Source organism: Ascoidea rubescens, assembly GCF_001661345.1.
Source record: "Ascoidea rubescens DSM 1968 unplaced genomic scaffold ASCRUscaffold_25, whole genome shotgun sequence".
NCBI classification, from domain to species: domain Eukaryota; kingdom Fungi; phylum Ascomycota; class Saccharomycetes; order Ascoideales; family Ascoideaceae; genus Ascoidea; species Ascoidea rubescens.
The window spans coordinates 20,418-43,007 of NW_017962937.1; the positions used below are offsets into that span (position 1 = coordinate 20,418).

Below are 22,590 nucleotides of genomic sequence, written 5' to 3' on the forward strand. Positions count from 1 at the left end.
CAACTTAATCATCAATGCATCGCACGTTTTTCAATACAGCACAAACTAATCAACCGGCAACCAACGGATTGCAAATGACATCCAACGCAACCTTAAGCTGTATTCAATGCAGATTGCCAACCAAAATATTAATCATCGTGATATCAACAGGAACCAACAGTTCCAACCGGGTCAGATTGAAATTCGAATATGGCCCAGCATATAATGTTAGCAGCATCCTTTGCTATCTGAAATATTTTGCAGCAAATAAATGGAATTTGGCCCTTTACCGGTTGTAGCGAATCTGATTCAATTTTGTAGGGAAATGAATTATATAATACCCAATGAGTTAGAAATTATCACCAGCCTCTTTCTATCCAAGATGGATAGACGCACGGCGTCACAGCTGCAACCCCAAGACCGATACCCAAGGACCGAATGCAGATCTCTTGAAAAGCATCATCAATATGGACTGTCGTTCGGTGTTGGTAATAGGGTCTGCATAAAGTGGGGATTTTGCAAAACCACTCAAGTTACCCAAACATTTAATGCGCCTGATGATATTGATTGCAGTGGAACAACAGGAGAAGTCATTTCGTATGAAAAACTGACAGTAGTTATAATTGTTGCACTACAGAAGTCAATCAAGATCTTCTTATGGTGAGGGACTGCTGTATCTCGTGGGGATATGGACCATGAGAGAAGCATGAAAAACCAGGCATCCTTAACGAGTGCTGTGGATTCGGAGAAGAAGTGCAAGATAAAAAAATTAATTTACGGCTTGAACGAATCTCGGTTTCGATGGTTTAGAAAAAGGCTTGCTGATCGTGGACTGATTTGGTTTCCAAGAGTCTCAGCTGATTTAACTGTGCTTGACTTTGAAGGATCACACACCCGTGCATGTTATTTTTTATTGTGGATAAACATCTTTTTGCCAAATCATCAGATTTAATTGACATGCAGCCCTAACTGTACATCTTATTGTAGATCAAAATGATTGACCGTCGTTAGGACCGAGGCTGACTTTTCAGACCAATGGCGGTCAAAATGTCGAAGGTATTGCTATGCCTACAACGACCTACAACAGGTTGGGCAGCTCAGCAGATACAACTGCGTGGGACTTTTGTGCGAGTTCCTGCAATTCTGAAACTTTTTTGAAACATGCGACTTAGACCTAATGACTTTCAATTGGATGCCAGAAAGTCAGCACTTTTCAGATCGACAATTCTGTCCTTGAGCTACTCTACCCATCTTGCACGGTTTGATATTCCATTTGATGTTAGATAACACTCAATTATAAATGTAGATTATGCGAAGTCTCTGGATAATTGTGCGAAAATGTTCCTAAGATATTACAACCGGAATCCAGCTGTTCTTCATTGCATAACGGCATTTTCACTTAAGTTAAGGGGGACACGAACCAAGTAAAAGGACCAGAGAAAGTGTAGATCAACAATCCGTCAGTGGATATCCGCTGCAACTTAATCAAGCAGCTGCCATATCAATTTCCAAGGAGCGGACCTTAGTCGACTTTTTGACTTTTTGATCAGAGTATGATTGACAATCTCTGTGAATCAAAGAAGCCGTGTGTTTAATCTACGTATTTATCTATATTGATATAACTACCAAACACCCCATTATATGCTGCCAATAAAATGTAGCAATAAAGATGTCAAAGCGAACTATTAGTAACATTTACTTACACTATACTTCCATCCTAATTAATTTGTGAAACAATCATTGTTTGTTTCTTTCACTACGGCAACGGAAAACACCAAAAAGTATCCAGTTGAAATGTTTACTAAAGACCTGACGGCAGATATCTTCAACTACCTCAAGACGTCATATAAATGCTTCCAATGTTGATGATTGCTTTTTGATTGGTTATTTTGGATGCGCGATATAAAGATAATTGTTCATTCCGATCTGCCGCTGCTGTTACTACAATATTGTTTCACCAGTTTTGACTAACAGTTGTGTTACTACGTCTAATATGGTTTGCATTGAAAGTACCAGTTGACTGAATGTACCGTCGTTGAATCACTACTGAAAAATTAACATGCAGTTGCATCCACATTTAATTTGATTTTTGAGGTATTTCGATACTCACTTACCTACATCAACGGTAAGTTATATTCAGGACTGCATGATTGCAGCCAGAACGGCACTTTGGAAATATGGGTAATCTCCAACACACGTGGGGGTGAACTAACTACGATACGAAGTACATCCCCGAAACCGCAAAATTGCTTATTATGACAGCGTTATGGATGGAAAAGTTGTAAGAAAACTATTAGTGAACTGATCGTTCCGAATTTTAATGTCGTAGGCTGTCCTTTGACAGAGATCGTTCTTTTTAGAAGGCTCCGCTTAGTACTCAGGCCCACCGTTGTACGCCGGTTGGGCGATCCTGGAATCCCAAAGTGGCCCTGACAGCTGGAACCGGTCGGCCAACCAACTTAACAGTTGGCAAGACCTCTCATATGCTGATCTAGGTTGTCCATACCGTTTGGTGTAAGTCTCTGTTGTTGCAACGAATGATTCGCGTGAGCCGGATGTCTATTGTTGATCCTGCTCTATGTGATTTCCGTCTGCTTTTGTAAAACTCTGTGAGCTAGCCCAGCATCATATAAATGGGACTTGCAGTTTATTTTACGTCCTTTCGTACGTATTAACATCCCACAATAAGTTGTGGGGCATTCTTTTGATCAGTGAAAAGCTGTAAAACAACAGTGAGGACAGCAGCCAGAACAATCACTAGTGAGGCTATTGCTATTCAATACTTGGGATATGAAAACGCTATAAAAGTATTGTTTTTATGTAATTTGATTACAACTGTACGAATTTCTCGGATCACGGATTTTTCAGCATTAATCTATAACCAAAATTGAGAAGGTTCTACGCAGATGGCTTTTGAATGCGGCGCTGATGCAATGATTCCTGACGGGTTGAAACAAACATTGTAAAAAATGCAAGTCCTCTGTGAGGACAAGTCCGTTGCATCATTAACAGAAATTTTTACAAAGTGGACATTGTTTGCAATGGACGGACAGTTCTCAATTCTTTAAGTAGCTTTGACGCAACTAATTCTCCAGCGGAAGATTCTGTTTTTACTGCCGTTCAACAAAAGTGTCCATCTGCTGTTTCAGTTTGCCTAATTGCTTTTGCTGCATTTCGAGAGTATCGGTCAACTGCCTACAATCACAAAAATGCAGCAAGAGAAGCATCTCTGGTATACCGCGACAGAATTGGAGCTATATTAAAATATTGTAATAACGGGAATGACGAATACTGCTTTCAGTTCATTCTATGATGTCATAGTGGTGGTAAAACCCAGGCGGCTCAATTGAAATGAATATTGTGCAGATGCTCATGATGGTCATGAAGACGGTGAACCTCTCCCTTATTCTGTATCAGATCTGAATCATCGTGCTGCTACCAACCGCATTCGTGAGAAAAATCTTGATTAGATTAATCTATGACTTTACTGGATTAAACTTCATTAACAAAATTGCACTAAACTCAGTTCACGTTTCATTAATTTGTATCTGGTTTGTTACCGCTGCTACTCTAAAGACAACTTCTTCAAACAATGTTCGAATCCTTAACTGCCACTTCGAACTTTTGCAAACGGATATTTGCTTTATCTCGCTGTTTAACAATCTACTACTTGCAAAAAAGGCAATTGGCCATTGTATGGTGTTCAAAAATCAAACTGCTCCTGCTGACCCATTTTCAAAAGCAGGACTAGCTGCTCATCGTTTTACTCTGGGTGAAATTGTTGATTAAACCGAATCATTTATTCAAATGACGAGATGTAAATATCTGACTCCCCACTTTGTTTTGGACCGAACATAATTGATTTTGCATGTTGATAATGATATAATTACCAGTTCTCATCATCGGGATTTTGACGCAGTTCTGACGGATTTACGTATCCCGATTGGGCTACTCCTTGTCTGCGACACATCTGCTCCATGTCGCATTGCGATGCAACCCAGTTCACTATAAAAGGGGCTGGCGATCCATTCTCCGCTTGTCGATCTTACATACTACATTAATATAATGTATTATCATTGATCGGCTGCAACTGGATTTAAGCCAAAATGCGTATGTTCGCATGGAAGAATCACAGAAACAAATGAATGCTGCTAAGTTTGCAACTTTGGTTTTCCACTGGCATCTCAAAGCTGCTCTCTCTGGTCCCTTGTTCCAAGGATTTATCAAAAGTCGTGTCGTTATTGAAGATGATGGTGATGCGGACAAAGTTAAAGATAAGTTCGATTCCATTTGCCATAGGATGGTCATTGCGGATTAGTTCCTACAAAACTGGATAAATTGTTATGAAATGAATTCTACGTCCGTCAAGCATCATTTAACTTGCGGAAGCTTTACGGTACGATTGGAGAGGAGGCTACTCTAGTTATGAACAGGTTTTCCAGTTCTGGAAAACTACCAAAACATTATTTAGTACAAGGCATTGCGATACGTTCATGAATGGATTCTATTTCAGTACAATCAATATTTTATTTGCTAATCAAGTTCCCGCCTTTTTCTTTGCTGCTTCATCTTCTGATGCCAGCTCCGCTGAATGGCGTCTTACACAACCCACAGAATTTCACAAAATCTCATATCGTGACGCAACGGGTTTTGCCAATCTTCTTGATTCTGATGCATTTACTAGTGGCTCTGGTTTAACAACGTCGGTCTTTGTTATTAACGATCCTTTTAACCAGCCAAACCGATAAAAACCGACAAGCTAACATTCTCCTAAACCTGGAGAATTGGAGGGTAAGCGTTTGGCACAACGGCTAGATCCTCTTTTATTATCTACTATAAGCAATGCTTCCGCTGTTGTTGCTTGTTTTGAAGGACCAAAAGGTCATCAGTCGCTGTTTGCTTACTCTGTAAATGAAATAACAAGCGGGTGTTGATCCCTAAATTATTTTACATTGATTCTGGTGCTTCACATCATGGTTTTGATAACGTTGATCGGTTCAGCAACTTCACCCTTCTTTGATATTGGTTATCTGGAATTGGTGACACTATCCTTACTGTCAAAATGGTTCGTACTTTGACGCCGCTGATTGACGAATCATTTCAAAATGGTGTTGACGCTCCCCACATTGAAAAATTCATTTCAATTTGAGCTGCTACTATTAAAAGGGCCTGGTTCTCTTTGCAAAAACGATAGTGTTCAATTTGAATACTGCATTAGCTGTTAAGGGAGTTGCTTCAGCATTACATCGTTCATCCTAGCCGTAATCTTCAATGGCTCTATTGGCTGCAAGTTAGCATGAGCATTTAGGTCACGTAGGAATCATTGATGAGATAGAGATATCACAATCTCTGTGACTTCCGCTGCTGGTCTTTAGATGTGTGACTATTGTCAGACGGGAGTAGCGACCATAATATTAAGAACACTTTTCCAGGCAGGTAACCGCTGCTTTTCGATTTCTTCAACAAGACGTTGTGGGGCCAAAGCCAGCTGCTGCTCTTAATAAAAGCCGCTTCGGTCTCAACACTGTTGATCATTACTCCAAATATGTCATTGTTGCTACCATTGGTACTCAATATCGGCTGGTGACTGGTTGCAGTTTAATATTAAATTTACTCAACCACCATTGGATAAAACAGTTCATACTGTCAGATCAACTGTCGAGATCTCATCCAATCTGCTCTAGAATTTGCGTCGACCCCAAGATATCGAACAAGATATTTCACTTCCCAAAGAGTCTGTTCAAAATGTTGTGGCCGAACGTTGGCAAAAATCAGTCATGACAAAGGTTGGGACAAAGATAATTGAAGGATATGCCCATGACTACTTGTTAAATAAAGCGGTGATGTTTGCAGTGATTTTGACGATTTGCATTCTCACTAAACGTGGCACTCTATGCAGAAGATTTTTTGAATTATGGTACACATGGAATTCAACCACTGCTATGTTCGCCGTGTTTGGATGTAGTGCCTACGCCTTGATCTTCCAAAATGACAGGCAAACCAAATTAGGTAAAACATGTGATGTTTAGGATTTTGAAGGCTACGACAGAAGTATAATAGTCTCCCGACGTATTTTTCAGAAGAAAACGGTGTTCTTGTCATTTTATCTTGTCGCCTTAATGAAACCAAATTTCATTTAACTATCAATGGTTTGCTGCTATTGAACCAAGAAATCCATTTGAAGTTGCATTGAGATATATTGCTGTTTCTGTTATTGGAGGAATCTCAGAGGCGCTATCTACGACAATGGTAAGACAGTTTGAACTGTTTCACACAATACATCAAAATGTGACTTCAATCAGCTTGATCGATATATTGATATCAGCTCAAATGATTTTCAAAAAGACGCACTCCAACCCAATGAATCGCAATGAGAGAACTCTGCTGCATCTATAAATGCCGTTTCTAACGCCGTTGACATTATTGTTGAGGCGAATCCATGATGATATATTGAGGAAAAAAAAGAATACTCAAAACCAGAAAAGGAAAATCAAATCACCAGCCATTTCAAGAGTGGACGGAGTCAAATCACGGAGCCACAAGGAGGGAGATGGGTGACTGAGACAGATCAACCGAATCTCACAAACTAGATAGACTAAATCCGCATCCCCGATTACTGTGATGAGACGTTGGAACATCAAGACAATGAGGTCAATCTTTTGAGGGAGCCTGAGAACGCCTATTGCCTCTGCCCGAGCAGTTGCCAGGTTGAAGCGGAAAACACAGTCTTCACAGATCTGCTGAAAGTGTAGTTGAGTGGCTTTCAATGCGAACCTTGGGCAACAAAAAAGAAATTATTTGGCAACGAGAAAAATCGGTGTATCTCAAATACAGGGGGGTGCGTTGCACTAAAAACGTACATTTAATTGTCCAATCAACGTGGCACTAAAGTTTCTATTGCAATAAACGTCAAGAGCGTTAGCCGGCCATTTCGGTTGTCAATCCGTTGGTTGTGGAAAATCCATTTATCTAAACGATTGCTCTGCCACAAATACAGACTGCTAGTTAACATGAAATGGTAATCGACAATAAAATAATGAAACAATCAAAGAAAACTAAACTCAAACCCAAAAGCAAGAGCTTTATAATACCAACTTGAACTTTTTGAAGATGAAAGAAATACCAAGGAAAACTATAATCAGCTCACTGTCGAATAGACAATATTTCTACAGTCAATGGGAGAAATGTCAAAGACTACCGACTCAAAACCAAAAAGATATCCAACGACCAATGATAATCACATATAACCAAAACGGCGTGAACAACAAAACCAAAACTATCAACAATGGATTGGTTCTACCATTTCATTCAGATATTTTTGTAATGAAGAGTTAATGGCATTGAATTTAAATATCTTGACGCTTTTTAGCTCAAGCTAAAAGCATCTAGCATGGTGCGGCAAGATATAGACTGGGTAACAGAACAGCATACGTAATATCATATCGGAAGCAACTCACAGCGAAAAGCAATGATCAAACAGTTGACTGCTAAATTGATGATTGGTTAGCATTTAGCCGAAATCCAACAACTTTGAGCAGCATTTTGTATGGCTAATGATCTTTGATGTAGCATGCGAATGAGACTCATTTATTTTAAATTGTTCAACAATTATATTTGGGTAGGTTGCCATAGATACTGAGATACCATTGTTGGAGTGAGCAACATCCGGTCCGAGAAAACCACCCAGAAATACCGAATGAATGTAAATTTCATGAACGATCATTAAAATGATTTGACCAACATCACCACTGCATCTGATGTCTTTTTCATGATGATATCATCCTCTGATGAATCAAACATCAAGTGGAATTTGATTTTAAAAACATTAAGAATACGATTTACAGCTAATAGACATTGAAAGCCACGTCATCGCAAAGGATTAATCATTTTGTTGTACCAACAAAGATGCGATGATTTCAGTTGATGAGCTGATTTTGAAATTTGCTAACTCTCACAGAATAGTCAGCAATAGATAATGCAAGACGTTGTTTCATGTAAAACTGAAGCTCGATGCCACCAGAAGGAACGAAGTTGTCAAATTCATAAGAAGAGCTACGATGACTTTGATGCTTCTACAGCAAGAAATACTCTAAGACTTTCATTCCTTATTAGTGGGTAAATTGCTCAAATATAATCAACACCTTCAATCTGAGATAACAATTTGGCAACTACTTTGCCTGTAGGAAAAGAATTAGTTGGTACTAACTTCATTGTAACCATCTAAGGACGGCAAACATTGTAATATCCGGAGAGATGATCTAGCAACTGCAATGTAGTATTGTCACGTATTGCTTTAAGCTATGAGTGACATGCATCTTTTCACATTTCGTATCCATGAAATGGTTTTACAGTAGTGGCGGCAATAAGAGAAACAGCGAAATATCTCAGAGGAGACCTGCGTCCAATAATATCAGTTAAATGATTTGTGAGCTATTTAACTACTTTGAGAATATATTTAATGACTGTTGAAGGACATTATCGGTTCCTGGAAGCTAGTCTATATCAGCTTCAGCACCAGTGTTGGCATCATTGATTTCATAATTATACTTAGTGGTTTTAACAGATTTCTTTGAATACAACATATTTTGATTGAGACCATCTTTCTCTTTATCGTCTGAACGGATTGCACTTGTTATCTTTGTCGTTGATAGCAGTTAATAGATCACCTTTCATAATAGTGGCAGCAGTAGATGTAACCTTAAGGGAGGATAAAACGGTTGTGTTAACGTCAGCAGATGATCAATCTTAAAAATAAGACTTCGATTTATCAAAGTAACAAGATCAGCTGCGAAGAACACGGCACTGATGAGGATTGGAGAGTCATTATCGATTAAACTTATGTCGTGGACAACAAATGCACAGAGCATAGCTCTATCCCCTGACTTGGATTGCGTGATTTGTTAGGGGATCATGTCGTAGGCAGCATATGGAAGCATCGTCCACAAACCAGCTGGTAATCTTCTCCATGAAATAATTCAAAGGGAGTTTTGAAAGGAGCACTTTGTCTGGTGGGAATCACATTCGTCAAGAACACGGCGCACATCACAACTCTATCCAAGGAATAATCAAGAACATTAGCCTTGTATAAGATTGCCCTGGCTTCTGTCACCATTGCTTTTTGCCAACATTAATGGTCCCCATTTTGATGAGACTGATATGGAACTGACATTGCATTTCTTATTTGTTTATAAAGGCTAACATCTTTTAACAGCTAGGATGAAAATTAGTTATCAAATCTGACAGAATGAACAGTGCCATTCAATGGCCGATGAGTAATTCTTTCGTTGTTTTTTATCGAACATTTGCTAAAAGCCCACTGTGTCGGGGCTTTTCCACGGTGTTGATCTTTATATCGACATATTAAAAAATCGATGCTCTTTTTTGCAATTTTACCGTAGATGCGAGGAAACCCAGTAATTAAGAAGAAAACTGAAATGAAAGACAGGAGTGTGAAATCGAAGATGATATGTCCTTGTATCATATTACTTTGCCAATTGCAATGAGTGGAATATAAACAAGATGAGTTTTGCTATGCCCCATTTTGTCCCTAGATATTTGTGAGTTATTTGCGGACTCACCTCCTCATAGAAAATCGTTTGTATCTTTGAACGAATGTTAGACTGTTGATTTATAAGGTATTGAACAATATAATGAATTATCGTCGGTTCTAAGAAAGAACATTTCCATCGGTTGCTGGTCATATACCAGGCCCTCCACTGAGTCTCTTCACCAAAATGGTGTCCGGTGCCAAGGTGAACCACCGCGCTCACCTCCTCTTTGGTGCTGTGTGATAAGATTGTAAATGTGGGTACTCCCTTATTTAATAGTGGGATGATGAACCTGACGATTACTTCATGATAGTGCGAATTATAATTATAATTGTGAAATATGTTATTGCAATGCTGGATCAGCGATTTGTCGAGGGCCGTTTTGATAGTGCTGAATGTAGAAACTGGATTGGTTCTGTCACTATCACCACATCTGTGGAGATACGCTATGATTTTATATACTAAGATTACTCGCCTCATGAATACCGAATGATCAAGCTCTGGATGGAGTGGTCTTTCATGCTTATTTCGATTATTATTTTTTGCCATCGAAGAAATTGGCTTTCGGTTTCTGAAGGTATGTATAGCAGAATCAGCAGTTCATATGATTCATATTTGTTTACTGTAGATCTAGTTGACATAAATACACCGGGTATTTTCAAGAGAACAAGATTCTGTTGGATACTGAGCTTTTCGATGAATTTTGAATATTTAGCCAAAGTGCTTTTGCTGAATGAAAATCACCAATAGCGTAATATGGATCTTGCACATGAACTACAAAGATATCTTAGTGATGGAGGGATTAGACCGCCATGGATAAGCGCTATTGGTATTAACGCGACAACTGCTAAGGTGAACATTTTAACTGTATTTCTCTCCATGTATCCATTTTTAGGTTTTCTTTGATTATCACTGCTACGAATTTGATCGTTTTAGTTGGACTAACGTTGGCACAGAAATTAACTGTATGAGGGTTTTCAATTGTCGTGATTTAATCACTTTAGACTGACCATAGAAATGTATTAATTGAATTCTTTGGCTGGTGTCAAAATTTTTGCTGTGAAAGGAAGACATGGAATGACATTGTTAATTCCTTTCAGCAGTTTGCTTTCATTGTCATTTAGTCCGGCAATGGAGTGGATGAATATATCATCTACGTATCCAATTGATTATACCTTTTCTCTTCCTAGATACTTGAATACTCCATTGGAGTATAATAAATATATAATTGGTGAAAGAGGCAAACGCTGACCAATCACTTGACTGTTGCGGTAGCCTTGGAGATGCGGCTGTTAATGCTGAAGTGCCCTACGCTGTCTGAGTTGACTAATTGAATATTTTGATGATCTTAAGCGATATTTTGTCTGATACCAATGGCTATGCTAATTGGTGATGATGGACGAGATCAAAAGCACCTTTAACATCTAAGATGGCACTTGAATGTACATTCATATTTTTCGAGTTGAGAGTAATTTTGGCCTGATTGTATATATACGCAATGGGGTCTGTGGCACGATATGCCTTAGTCCGACCAAACCGAAATCTATCTAGATAACGTATTGCAAATTCGTTAAATCGTTCCTTTATTAGTCTTTGAAAGATTTTGGAAATATGATTTCGTTAACTGATTGCACAAAATGGGTTTGAAATGTGGTATCTGTGTTTATGTGGATTGCATATAAGAATTTTTTCAGTTGTTTAAAGCATTTGGGGAGGTATCCAAACCAAACAATTTCATTGTATATTTTATGAAGTATTTTGAAAAAGCGATAGTATTCACGAAGTCGTTCTAAAAATTTTATCTGAATTCCGTCAGAGCCAGGCGCCATATTGCCTAATACGTTTGCTGAATGCGTATCGAATTTCATTTGCGGTAAACATTTTGACTTTGATATGATCGTCATTAATTAGATTGTCGTTGTTTGACAAATCTTTGCAATACTGCTCATAAAACATTTGACAATGAGTAAGGAATGGTTGAATTAGCACTCAAACTGGTCTTATTGGATTGGAAGATTTCATTAATTTGCAAATATGAATATTTTGAGTTCTCAGTGCGTAATTCTTCGAACATTCAGAAGTTTTCTTTGAACTGCTTTTTGGAACTGCTTTTTGAGATGATAGAAAGATTTTTCGTGATTTGCAATTGGCCATGCAAGATGATCATCTTGACTTCAACTAGGATGTTTATAGGGTTTACATTGTTCAGTATCCCACCACCTTTTGGAGTTTCTGACAATTTTCAATTCAGGTATTTGTTGTGTTTGAAGATTGATTTGAAAAATTTGAAAATTTTTGGTAAAAGTCTCCAGTTGGAGTTTATTTTGAAATATTTTGGCATCAGTGAAAAAACCTGTTTTTTGAAAAATCACATCCCAATTCGCTTTATCAAAATTTAAGTGGGGTGTGGAGTAGTATTAATTTCGAGATGTTTGTTATTGATGATTATCTGAATGGCCAAGTGATCTAAGCCAACTGGCTAATGCTTTGGCTATACTGAAAGTTGGAGCACCATTTTTGGCGATGCAAAAACCAAGTCAATTGTATTATCTATGATATGCGTTGGGGTGCCTTCGTTTCCTATGTATTGATACTTGTGATCTGTTAAAAGATCGGCTAATTTTTTTGCTAATCTATCATTTATCGAATATGTTGATTGCCATATTGTATGATGTAAATTGAATTCCCATGCTAATAAATGGTGATCATTAAATGTATTTGAAGAAATCATTGTTGTTAACTTAGATATGGAGTTTGAATACCGTCGGTCTTTGATTATTATATGCGGGACGGTATACATTTGAGATTCTAAATTTGATACTAATTAAAATTGTTATAATGTAATTGTCTGTGATTGATTCGTCGATTAATAATTCATTTAATTGAACAAATGAATTGTTAATATATGTAGCTGCCCGAACTTTGTCGGCTGCATCTTTGATGATTTGGAAGAAGATTATTTTAAATTGAGAATCAGCTAAAAGACCCCAATTATGTTTTCTTTCGATGCGTTGTTGAACTAATATTATATCAGTTTTGAGGTGTCCTGCACCGCATTAAGCGACTTATTGATTCATTTTATGTTGTTCGATATGAGGTTAAGCACTTTCATTAATTTTGTCATGAGGTTGCGCTTTCAGGTTTGATGATGGTGATGTTAATGTTGTGATATGTTGAATATCATTCAATATTTGAATTTTTTCAGAATTTAGGTCTATCATAACATCTTTGGATTTTTTTCAGCAGCGTCGGTTGATCCTTTACTAGTTTGATGCTCTTCAATATCCGTATATACATTTGATGAAAGAATGTAGTCGTCGTCTATGATGTCTTCGTCCGTGGTGCTGAATAGAGTATGGGTGGATTGACTATAATTGGGGACTTCATCGCTGGAGTCCTTTTTCTTTTGATTGGGAGAAGGATCAGTAGTTTGCTTAGACTGATTAGTGATGCATCCTTAGTGGGTGGTGTGAGATTCCATGTTGAGTTCAACTCATTTTATATCTTTGGTGGTTTAATATGATTCAACTTTTCAGTGCCATTCGCATCCGTTTTGGTGAATTTGGCGGTGATATTTATATCTGTGTTCACGGTATTGGGATTTTAAAGGAGGGGTTAAAGCCCTTCATCTGAAATAGTTCTTAGTCTAGTACCATACCTTTCATGGCATGTTGAGAATCATTATCATTATTAAAGAACAGAATGATTCCTACTTTCACCTTGTATCAATTATTATGTCAGCTTAGCGAAAGGCTACATGGAGCATGGCCTCATGAGATTTGATTTTGTTCTTCGACTTTTTCTCTGAGAGTGGTAAAAGATAGAGGGCAGGGGAATCTAAGAACCATTTCATTCTTAGAGGGCAACAGGTAGTTTTATGAAGCGTGGTACAGTTGTATTGATGAAGATGAGACAGAGTTGTTGGTCAACATTTTCTTTGGCAGTTCTTGTTTGGTTATTCTTTGAAGTTCTGGCATTCATATATCGACTTTCTTGACTTGTAAATGGTCAAAATTGTGATGAATGATTTTAAAGTTTGGTGTTTAGTAAACCCAATTGTCTTAATGATTTCTGAAACAGTCATACGATTTATATCTGTAGCAATATTTGCAAATGTATTACCGTTAACCATTGTCTATCATGCCGATTTAAGGGTATTAGCTGTAAATTGACGTTTTAAAATGAACTGGGGGATTCGGCGCTTGTATGGGCAGTGCATTAGAGGTTGTGTAGCAAATGCTTTGTCATTAAGGGCTTGAGTAGTTGAAACAGTATTATTGTCATCACCTTTATGAAATAGAGCTACTATTGGTGCTATTACTAGCGACATAAGCATATGATAATTGTTAGAGGTTGGCTGCTGGGTTTCTAAGGGATCGAATCACCGACTTTTTCGATTGCATTTGCGACATAATTTTCAATATATTTGACAACATTAGCAATGAATATTTTGTATGTTTTGTCAGTATCTTCATTGATATTTGATTGAAGTGTTGAAGAAGGTTTGAGAACTTGATATAATATTGGAAGATCATTTAGGATCCATTGGTTGAGTCTCCTTGAAAGGTCTTGCACGCAGCAGTTTATGATGTGAGTTTGCAAAAAAGATGTGCTTAATTCATTCATGGTTTTTGAAGGATTGTCAAGATATTGGGCTATTCCTGCTAGTTGAGGAACAGGATTGGGTTGCAAATAGCAATTGTGTGGATTGTAGTAGAGCTCTGAACAGAAAAACTCATTTTTTGCCGTTGAGCAATATTTAATCATTATAGCACCTTGGACACCGCAACTGATCGTGTAGGAATTTGAGCAACAACAACATACTATCGGTAATGGTTTTCAATCGTAAGAAAATATGCACTGCCCTCAGCAGCCACAACTGGCTTTGAGAAAACAGTATCAACAGAAAGACATCAAAGAGCAGATGTTGCCTGTCGTGCAAGCCAGTTACAAATAACTGTGTTAGGTTTTGCTTTTGACGACACTAACCTTTGGAGGCGCCAGCAGGCAGAATGCCTTTGATGTTGGTTAAATATTTTTCAAAGATCTCTCCTGCTTGACTTAATCGATGAAACCAGCTTGATTTTTGTAAATCAACAGCAGCTAAAGCAACGAAAAACGGAAACTACGCTGAAACTGCATATCTAGCAGATAATAAACAATTTATATAAGAAAAATACTTTTGAGGTTGATCCAAAGCATTTCAGTTGTGGCAGCCAAAATCAAAATGAAATACAAGGAAGGAGAGCATAAAGCGCAATCTTTAATGGTTCAGCATAAGGAAGCATCAGTTTGCGAATACCATTGTCGTCACCGAAAGTGTCACCGATATTAGCAATCAGACTGCAGTAAGGAGCTAAGTCGCTGAGCTAATCAGCGTTAGCCAAATAATTTTGGCCAGCATCAGATCCAGAATTGAATTGCTACGCATTGAACATCAGGTTTTTGGTTAGTTGCCGGAACCCCACAACCAGTGACTGATCAACTTTTGGGCATCCTCAACGGCCAGAGCAGCAGAAGCTTCGGCTGGAACTGATGATCCAGCTGGAACTGAAGGTAGTGCCAATCACCCACTAGCCAAATGACCTTCTGTGCCCACGAAGGCTTGCCAATCATTCTCCTGCGTGCTTTGTCAATGGTTCCCTGCCATCAGAGACTGACGAAGTCGATCTTGAGCTACAATGAAATGCATTATTAGGAAATTGATTGGCCAGAACGGTGGTATCAGAACTAGTCAATTTCTGAAGGTTTGCGAATTGAGTAAGATTAATTTGGGCCCAAGTGGTGTACGAAAGCGAAACAGCGTTGAGCCTAGCGGCAGGAAGATCAGCTGTGTCGAACTTGAGAATGTTGCAATAGAATTCAAAAACGAAATCCCTCTAATCCCTCATATTCCAAAATGGCCTTGGCCACTCGCCGCAAGTGAAATACTTGGTCATGATAGTATCCGCCTGCACTCCGATTGCAGCATAGCAGTTCTTTGAGTCATATGATACTTGATCTATGTACCAGCCACTGTAGTGAACTTTTTCAATTAAAGAGGGTGATGATCCTCTTGTAATCGACCATTGGCAAATTGAACTCAAAGAAATATTATTTCTGAGCGAATTAGCGTAGTCAGCAAGCTTAGCATGATTTTGATAATGGGTTGAACCAACGGACGAAACAAACAGCTTTTGGATGGATGAACAGAACCCAAATAATATACTACGCGGCATCAAGAAGTTTCTGCAATTTTTGGTAAAAAACATTCCATACTTCGTTTATAAGTTGTTGGACCGAATCAATGACAATGCAATTAAGTGAAGGAAGTATATAAGAAAAACCTTGGAGGAACTGATCGCCAGCCCCATTTATAAAACGCTGGGTTACCTGAAACACCGTCACGGAAACAAAACGGTGTCAGCCTCAAAGAGACCAAATTTAAACATTCGGATGGCGGACAACAACCCGTTTGGAAATGAAATTTCAAAGTGTGCTGCCAAAAATAAGAAGGCCTGATTTTCTTTTAAAGATGACTGTGTTTATTTAAATGGTTCGCTAGCTGACAGCAAAGCATCTTCTGGAATATTTGAATGGGTCGCTGCGTGATCTGCTGATGCGTTAATTAGTACAAATTAGCATAAAGGGTCAAGTCATGTAAGCGAGCTTCCTGCAAAGGATCTGCCTAGCGCTAATGGGATTCACGCTGAGGGTTGTCAACTTTCTCAGTCATCTTCCAGAGGAAGCACGACGGAAATTGATAGTAGGTCGTCTAAAAGCCAGACCACTCCTGCTGATGGTCTTTCTTCATTTGATACTGTTGGCCCAATGCCACTTATTGCTGCTCAGCACAGTGGTTATTTTCTTACTATTGTTGAAAATTTGTTTACTTGCGGTGCTGCTTTTACGAATCCTACACGATCGTTAGCAGTCGCCAGGATGTTATATTACGTTGAATCAACTCAACGAATATCAGATACAATAGTTGATACTCTGAAATCTGATAACGGCTGTGCATCCAAGCCTTTGGAAAGCATTTGTCAATGTCGCAGAATCAGAGATCAAAAGTCAGTTTCTGATGAGTGTCACCAAAATGGGTCGCTAAATCTTGGAAAAAAACAACCAGCTCAAAAGAGGGCCAAAGTTAATTAAGGATCTTTTTCCTCATCGTTGCTAAAATTAAGCTGTGATGTGGACAGTGTTTTTCATCAATTTGATTACCACTGAACATGGGGCACTTTTCCTACCGTTTTGCATTCATTTTATCAAAAAATAAAAGCTGATCCTACGTTGAAGTTTTTCGGATGTGCCGCGTATGCAAAGATCCCCAAAATTATGAACCAAAGGTCGCTTGGTGATTAAAGTGTCCTCTGTGACTTTTCTGACTTGGAAGTGAGTTGAAAAATGCACAGAGTGGAGAATGGTCATTTCAGCTCTGCTGTTGTCACTTCATCGACTCGCATTAATCTCACCAGTACTCCTTTCAATGAACCATGTTTTGCTGATGCTGAACCAACAAATCTTTCTGCTCTTGGAGTTATTTCTATTGCCGCTTGAGCTATGGGGGAAATTCAGTTCATTGTGAACAATGGCAATGATATCACATTTGCAATATCTTCAGTCAATACATCAAAAAATTCCTCCAGTGAAGATCAACAATAAATCCTCAACAGCTGAGATGACAAAAAAAAAAGTGCTGTCGATGAAAATGTATTGGATTACCAAAGTCTCCTCAATCTACCAATGACGCTGATAGCAATCCAGATGCTAAATCCGGAGCTGCTCCTTACATGGAAATGGTTACTGGAAAAAAGAAGGTTCATCAACACGACCTTGATTCACCGAAGAGCGTGCTTAAATGGTATACAAATAAACTGAATGCTACCATTAAAGCGAAGTCTTTTTGATTTATTGGGCCATTGATTTCAGCGCCGCTGCTTCTGCTCAACCCGATCTTGCAGAACAAATTTCCAAAGTTGCATGTCAATCACAGCTTTAAGGAATGGTTGTTAACAATACTCTGTAGTCAGCTTGATGCCCTCTCCGAGAAAGGAGGTCGTCTTCAGTTTTCGTTGGGTGGCTTCAATGAACTAAGCACAAATTTGTATTTGGCAAAATCCTCCCTCGTGACACAAGAGCTACCTCGGCTTAAAGGAATTGATTATTGTAGATCATTTTGTGTAGGATATAGGAGAAAGAGTGTCACAGTTTGTTTTGTTGTTGCAGCATCCAATTCATTAAAGGAATAACAAATGAATGTTGCAACCGCATTTGTCCAGGAAGATTTTGACGCCGAATTTTTTATTGAACGACCTCTTCAATTTGTTTATGCTGTGTATTGGCTGAACGTTTGGATGTTACTGTGATCAATTTATGGAGCTAATCAATTTTCATTTGTGGTTACCACACGATGAGAAATGATTTCCGATGGTTTGCGTTCAAAAGTGCAATAGCTGAGCAAGCTGTGTTCTATCATCTAATGATCAACCTTCACCGGATTGAAGGATGGTATGTGCATCGTCAAACTTTGCCGGGTCCACAGATGCGATGTGCTAGCTCGACAAATCATATGTGAATTCATTGCTGAAAAGTAAATTAATGTAGTAAATCAGTGTCGGTTTTTAGAGATCTTGTCGCTCGAAGTAAAGACGATATTTTTCTATCTGAGAAAGGCATCGTCCGAGTGATAGTTCAACAGTTAAAATTGAATGAGTCTCAATCTCAAGCAACACCAATAGCCACTAACACATATGATGTGCTACTTAAAGCAGTTTGCTCTGCGCTGGATAGTTTGCTCTGAGCTGGATACAGATCAGTCCTCACATTGAAAATCAATTGATGTATCGTGACCCTCTGCTCCAAGATGGTTACGGAAGCTATTGGATTTGCTGTTGGGTTACTCATTCAAAATTGTGATTTACCATGCACGATCTACTTCAGATGGGCTAAAAGAATGAAAATATATCTGAACTCCAATCGATTATGAGTTCTATACACAATTGCTACTGCAGTTGAGATAGAAGAGACTGTGACGGTGCCTTAGCTAGAGACAGTGGTGATGGAAAATTACTTGGTGAGTGCGTGCTCCTCATTAATCAAAATCGGTCACTTGCAATTAAAGAAGCAGCCTTCGCAGGCCTTCTTGACATGTGAAGCCGATTACATTCTACTGACGGAAGCAGTGAAAGAAAGAGTCAACATAATGAAGGACTTCAAATACAGTGGTACATTTGTTGACATACCAATCATCAGTTCCATAAATATCTTTCTATACGCTTGTCTGACCATTCCACTACTAAAAGAAAATCCAAGCAAACTTCAATCAGGAACTGTCTGATAAGAGGGTTGTGGGGTGTTTCGATTTCTCTTGCAGGAGCTGATACTAAAAGTAATGTAACTTATATGTTGACCAAGGGGTACTTTGCTCCAGTGCTCGCTTATCAATATGAGCTGCTTCAATAGTTTAACTGCTGAGAATTTTCCTTTATTTTTTACATCGTTTTTAATTTATTTCATTATGTTTGTTTCATTTAATTTGGGTTGGCTATACTAGGTAATTACAAATATTTAATTTAATTACTGCGGTCAAATCTTTTCTACATTGGTTGCAAATCGACGGTCTGACAGGTGTTGTTCATCATTCGCAAAACGTTTATGTTGAAATTATCAAATGCTTTCGTATCAATTTGATCCCCTTTAATATTGTGTTTCATATTGCTTTATTTTTGTTCACTGTTTGACTTTAAATGTCAGTACATATTTGTACACTCCAAAATGGTTTGGTATTATCAGTCTGGACAAAAAATCAAAGTAGGCAAGTAACAAACAGGTCGAGTGACGAAGTTGCCGCGCAAACCAAAGCCAGGATTTCTCCCTCATTGCTCAATCGTTTGAACAGCCTTTTCTGGGCAACCGACTTGTAATATTTGAGAGATACCATTTTATGTCACCGTAAGTTCAGTTGTATTAGATGGCCGTGAGTGGCATTCGGATCTGTCTCACTTCCCTCTGAAAGAGTCCCTGGAAACTACGATTCTAAATTCAAGCCAGGAAATCCCTGGTGCTCAGTAAACGGTGGATGGCTAAGCCGTTCACCCGCATGGACTTGATCGTGTGCGGTTGCGGTAAATGATTAGCGGCGGCTGCTGTTAGCTGCCTGGTTGTCAATGTTTAGCCCTTGGACGTCGCTCAGCGGACTGCTCCTGTGACCTTCTGTGATTTAACGGAGTTTCCTGTTAAAAAGGTTGGCAATGCCTCTTACGTTGTTCACCCTCATATAGTTGATTGCCTTCAAATATTATCGTGGATACCCCACAGCTTCCAGTTCACCGAAGATTCACGTATCTGAAAACCACCCAATTTCTTCCCCCCAACATTGGTTTTTTGGAAAGCCGTCGATGGGGTTGGAATTGGCTTCGCTGCCCCCTAACTTGAGTTCTTAGATACCAATATTGTATTGTAAGCTGGTGACCGTTCTGGGAGGCCGAACGGTCCTTCGCAGTTATTGCAAGCCGTTTCACGATATTAACCTGGTCGGACAACGAAATCAAAAGGGAGTGCTGCGACTTACATAGATGTCTCCATTCAAGCCTTGTGGGCCTGTCCACAGCCTGCTCCCGCGGTCGTTTGTGATTTCGCACTGTTTCTCGTCGAACTAGTTGGCGGCTTTCTCCACGTTGCTTTGTTGAATATGTGGCAGTGAACTCATAATTATATCTTCAGCTGAAAAAATGTACAAAAGAAAGGAACATAAATATTATTGCCGGCCCGATTGGTAGAGAATTGAATTCTATCAAACAGTATGAAAAAAGCAGATCGATGACAAACTGCGCCAATCAATAAGATGATATCCGCATATCTCACTCCAGCACCCTTAACCTAAATACTGTATCTGAGACAATAGGGTGACGGTAGCCGAACAGTTTACTAAACTTGCAATCCGGCCTTGCCGTCTGCTGAGCGATCTTCAAGTCCAACTGCTGAGAAAAGATTGTGGGGATCCGCTCGCAGGTGCAGGGCAGTGCGTTCGTATCGATTCTGTACTCATTTAACGCAAACTTTGTTGCGTAGAAAGAAAGTGCCTATTGTGACACACTGGCATTTCCGTGGCAGCAACTAAATATGTTCTAGCGCTTTGTGCTGCGCAGAATGATAAATTTCTATTTTTGAGTGTCACAAACTCTATCCAGGCGGTTTGTGAGGTCCCCGCTTGATTCATTGGCAGATCATATTGTCTGAGGGACTATTCCGCGTACACTCAACTACTTAATCTAGAATCAAGCGGTCAACATCAGCAAATGATTAAGAAATTCGACGAATTGATCCAATCAATTTGTTTAAAAGAACTTTACCAAACCAGTATAAATATTTTTAAATGAAGAGAGAATCCTGAAATAGAATCAAATTGAAACTGCTGTGCAAGTAACTTAACTCCACTCAGTGAATCCAATATCTTACAACAGTTTTGAATAGTCATCAACGAAACGAACTGACAGTGATAATTAGATACAACCCAAACGACGTAAACAACACAACCAGAACCATCGTCAATTGATGCATGGAGGCAAATAACTGAAACATGTTGGTTCTGGAGCGCTAAGCGCGCTATTCATCATAGCAGCAACATTACTTTTAGTATCAACTCTTGTAACAATTAAGCCAACATCGCACAGCCGTTCTATAAAACGATCGTCGATTTTATGATGCATGGTGGTTTTGTGATGTCTTGGGTGAACATCCAACTTGCTAAAAGAAGTGCTATTGCAATAAAAAATGGCATTACCAGCAGTTGCACCAAAGCATTTGAAGACCTGCTTTTGAATCACAACTTGTTTAGCTCCTTCGGTGAGTGAAATGTACTCGGCTTCACATGCCAGCAAATCCACTGAAGGTCATCTTTTGCACATTCTACTTACTGCCTCTTGATTATTGAAGATCACACATCCACCAACTGATTTGCGATCGCCAGTGTCTTCAGCACAATCACACCCTGAGTAGCCAACTAACCCGACCGATGAAACTGTTGTGCAATAAGCACTTGATGAGATTAAGTTTATCTCTCTTGACAGTGCTTTGGCACAACTGAAGTGCATCATGGATGGTGCACAACAATTTGGATTAAGTAACCCAACAGTGAAAGTTCTACCATACCATATACAATTCCCAGCTGAATACATCAACTCAACAAATGATCTGAAGGGGGTGACTTTTCAGCGTCTAGCTCACAGCCATCTTTATTAAATCGCATTGGCTATGGGTTGCCTTTCATTGATGTTGGTTGCAAATAGGACTCCGCCACTTCAGACCGTTGATCCTTCATTTAAACGTAGGCATTTGTCGATTCCTAAGCACTTTCGTTTTACTCAACAGCATCATCTGTAGGAAAGGGACGCAGAACTATTTGATATTTATAATTATAAACATTGAACACAAATATGATTCGACTATCTTGACCAATTTATTTGACAATGGACCAATGATATGATTATCCTCAGATGGGTCATGCCTCCGGTGATGATTGATCTTTGAATGGGAAACGAGACAACTTTCTGGCGAAACTCTTAGGAAGCCAAACGACTGAAAAGAGTTTCGCATGTTCTACTATGAGCAACAAAAATGTTGCTTGAGATGTTAGTGTCAGTTCTGCTACTTCGAAACTTTCACAGAGTACTCACCGATGACTGATTTACAACACTAATTAATGCAGATTACAGCGTCGATATCAGCATGACCAAATACTGTTGTCGCATCCACGTGATGAGCCATGAATCGTGGTGATGCTGCAACAGCAATGACGACTGAAAGAATGTTGTACCAAATAACTTACTAAATGCTTCAATTTTCTCAATAGCGTAAAGCTGAAAAAAACATTAAGCAGCTTGCTTCTCTTTAGAAAAGTCAGTAGTCGGTGGCGACTTCATTGAAGCACTCACCAAATACCTAAAGTCTTTTTTCAGATTAATGATCCACCAATCAAACAGAATTGTTCTCAAACGTCTCGGGACGCAGAGGTTGAGAAACATGTTTTCTGATTACATCTTCAAAATTTGGGTTAAACATAGTTGCACGACATATGGCAGCG

At 38.9% G+C, this 22,590-nt stretch overlaps 4 protein-coding genes across 4 annotated transcripts; 1 reads left to right on the forward strand and 3 right to left on the reverse strand.

Annotated features, from left to right (window-relative positions):
• The first annotated feature begins 4,380 nt into the window (after nt 1-4,380).
• On the forward strand, nt 4,381-4,859 carry ASCRUDRAFT_131527 (uncharacterized protein). Its single transcript, XM_020189035.1, has one exon. The coding sequence runs from the start codon at nt 4,473-4,475 to the stop codon at nt 4,725-4,727; it is 255 nt and encodes an 84-aa protein (XP_020044205.1). The 5' UTR covers nt 4,381-4,472; the 3' UTR covers nt 4,728-4,859.
• Nucleotides 4,860-6,410: 1,551 nt separating this feature from the next.
• ASCRUDRAFT_131531 (uncharacterized protein) lies at nt 6,411-6,684 on the reverse strand. The gene has a single exon (XM_020189036.1). It carries the CDS (start codon nt 6,615-6,617, stop codon nt 6,450-6,452), a length of 168 nt encoding a protein of 55 aa, XP_020044206.1. The 5' UTR covers nt 6,618-6,684; the 3' UTR covers nt 6,411-6,449.
• A 1,787-nt stretch (nt 6,685-8,471) lies between these two features.
• ASCRUDRAFT_10678 (uncharacterized protein) lies at nt 8,472-13,659 on the reverse strand (the record flags this gene model as incomplete). The annotated part of the gene is made up of 6 exons (XM_020188658.1): nt 8,472-8,593; nt 11,369-11,471; nt 12,040-12,267; nt 12,326-12,504; nt 12,792-12,983; nt 13,614-13,659. The coding sequence occupies 6 exons, from the start codon at nt 13,657-13,659 to the stop codon at nt 8,472-8,474; spliced, it is 870 nt and encodes a 289-aa protein (XP_020044207.1).
• A 236-nt stretch (nt 13,660-13,895) lies between these two features.
• On the reverse strand, nt 13,896-14,294 carry ASCRUDRAFT_10679 (uncharacterized protein; the record flags this gene model as incomplete). Its single annotated transcript, XM_020188660.1, has 1 exon — nt 13,896-14,294. The coding sequence occupies one exon, from the start codon at nt 14,292-14,294 to the stop codon at nt 13,896-13,898; it is 399 nt and encodes a 132-aa protein (XP_020044208.1).
• Between the last annotated feature and the right edge of the window lie 8,296 nt (nt 14,295-22,590).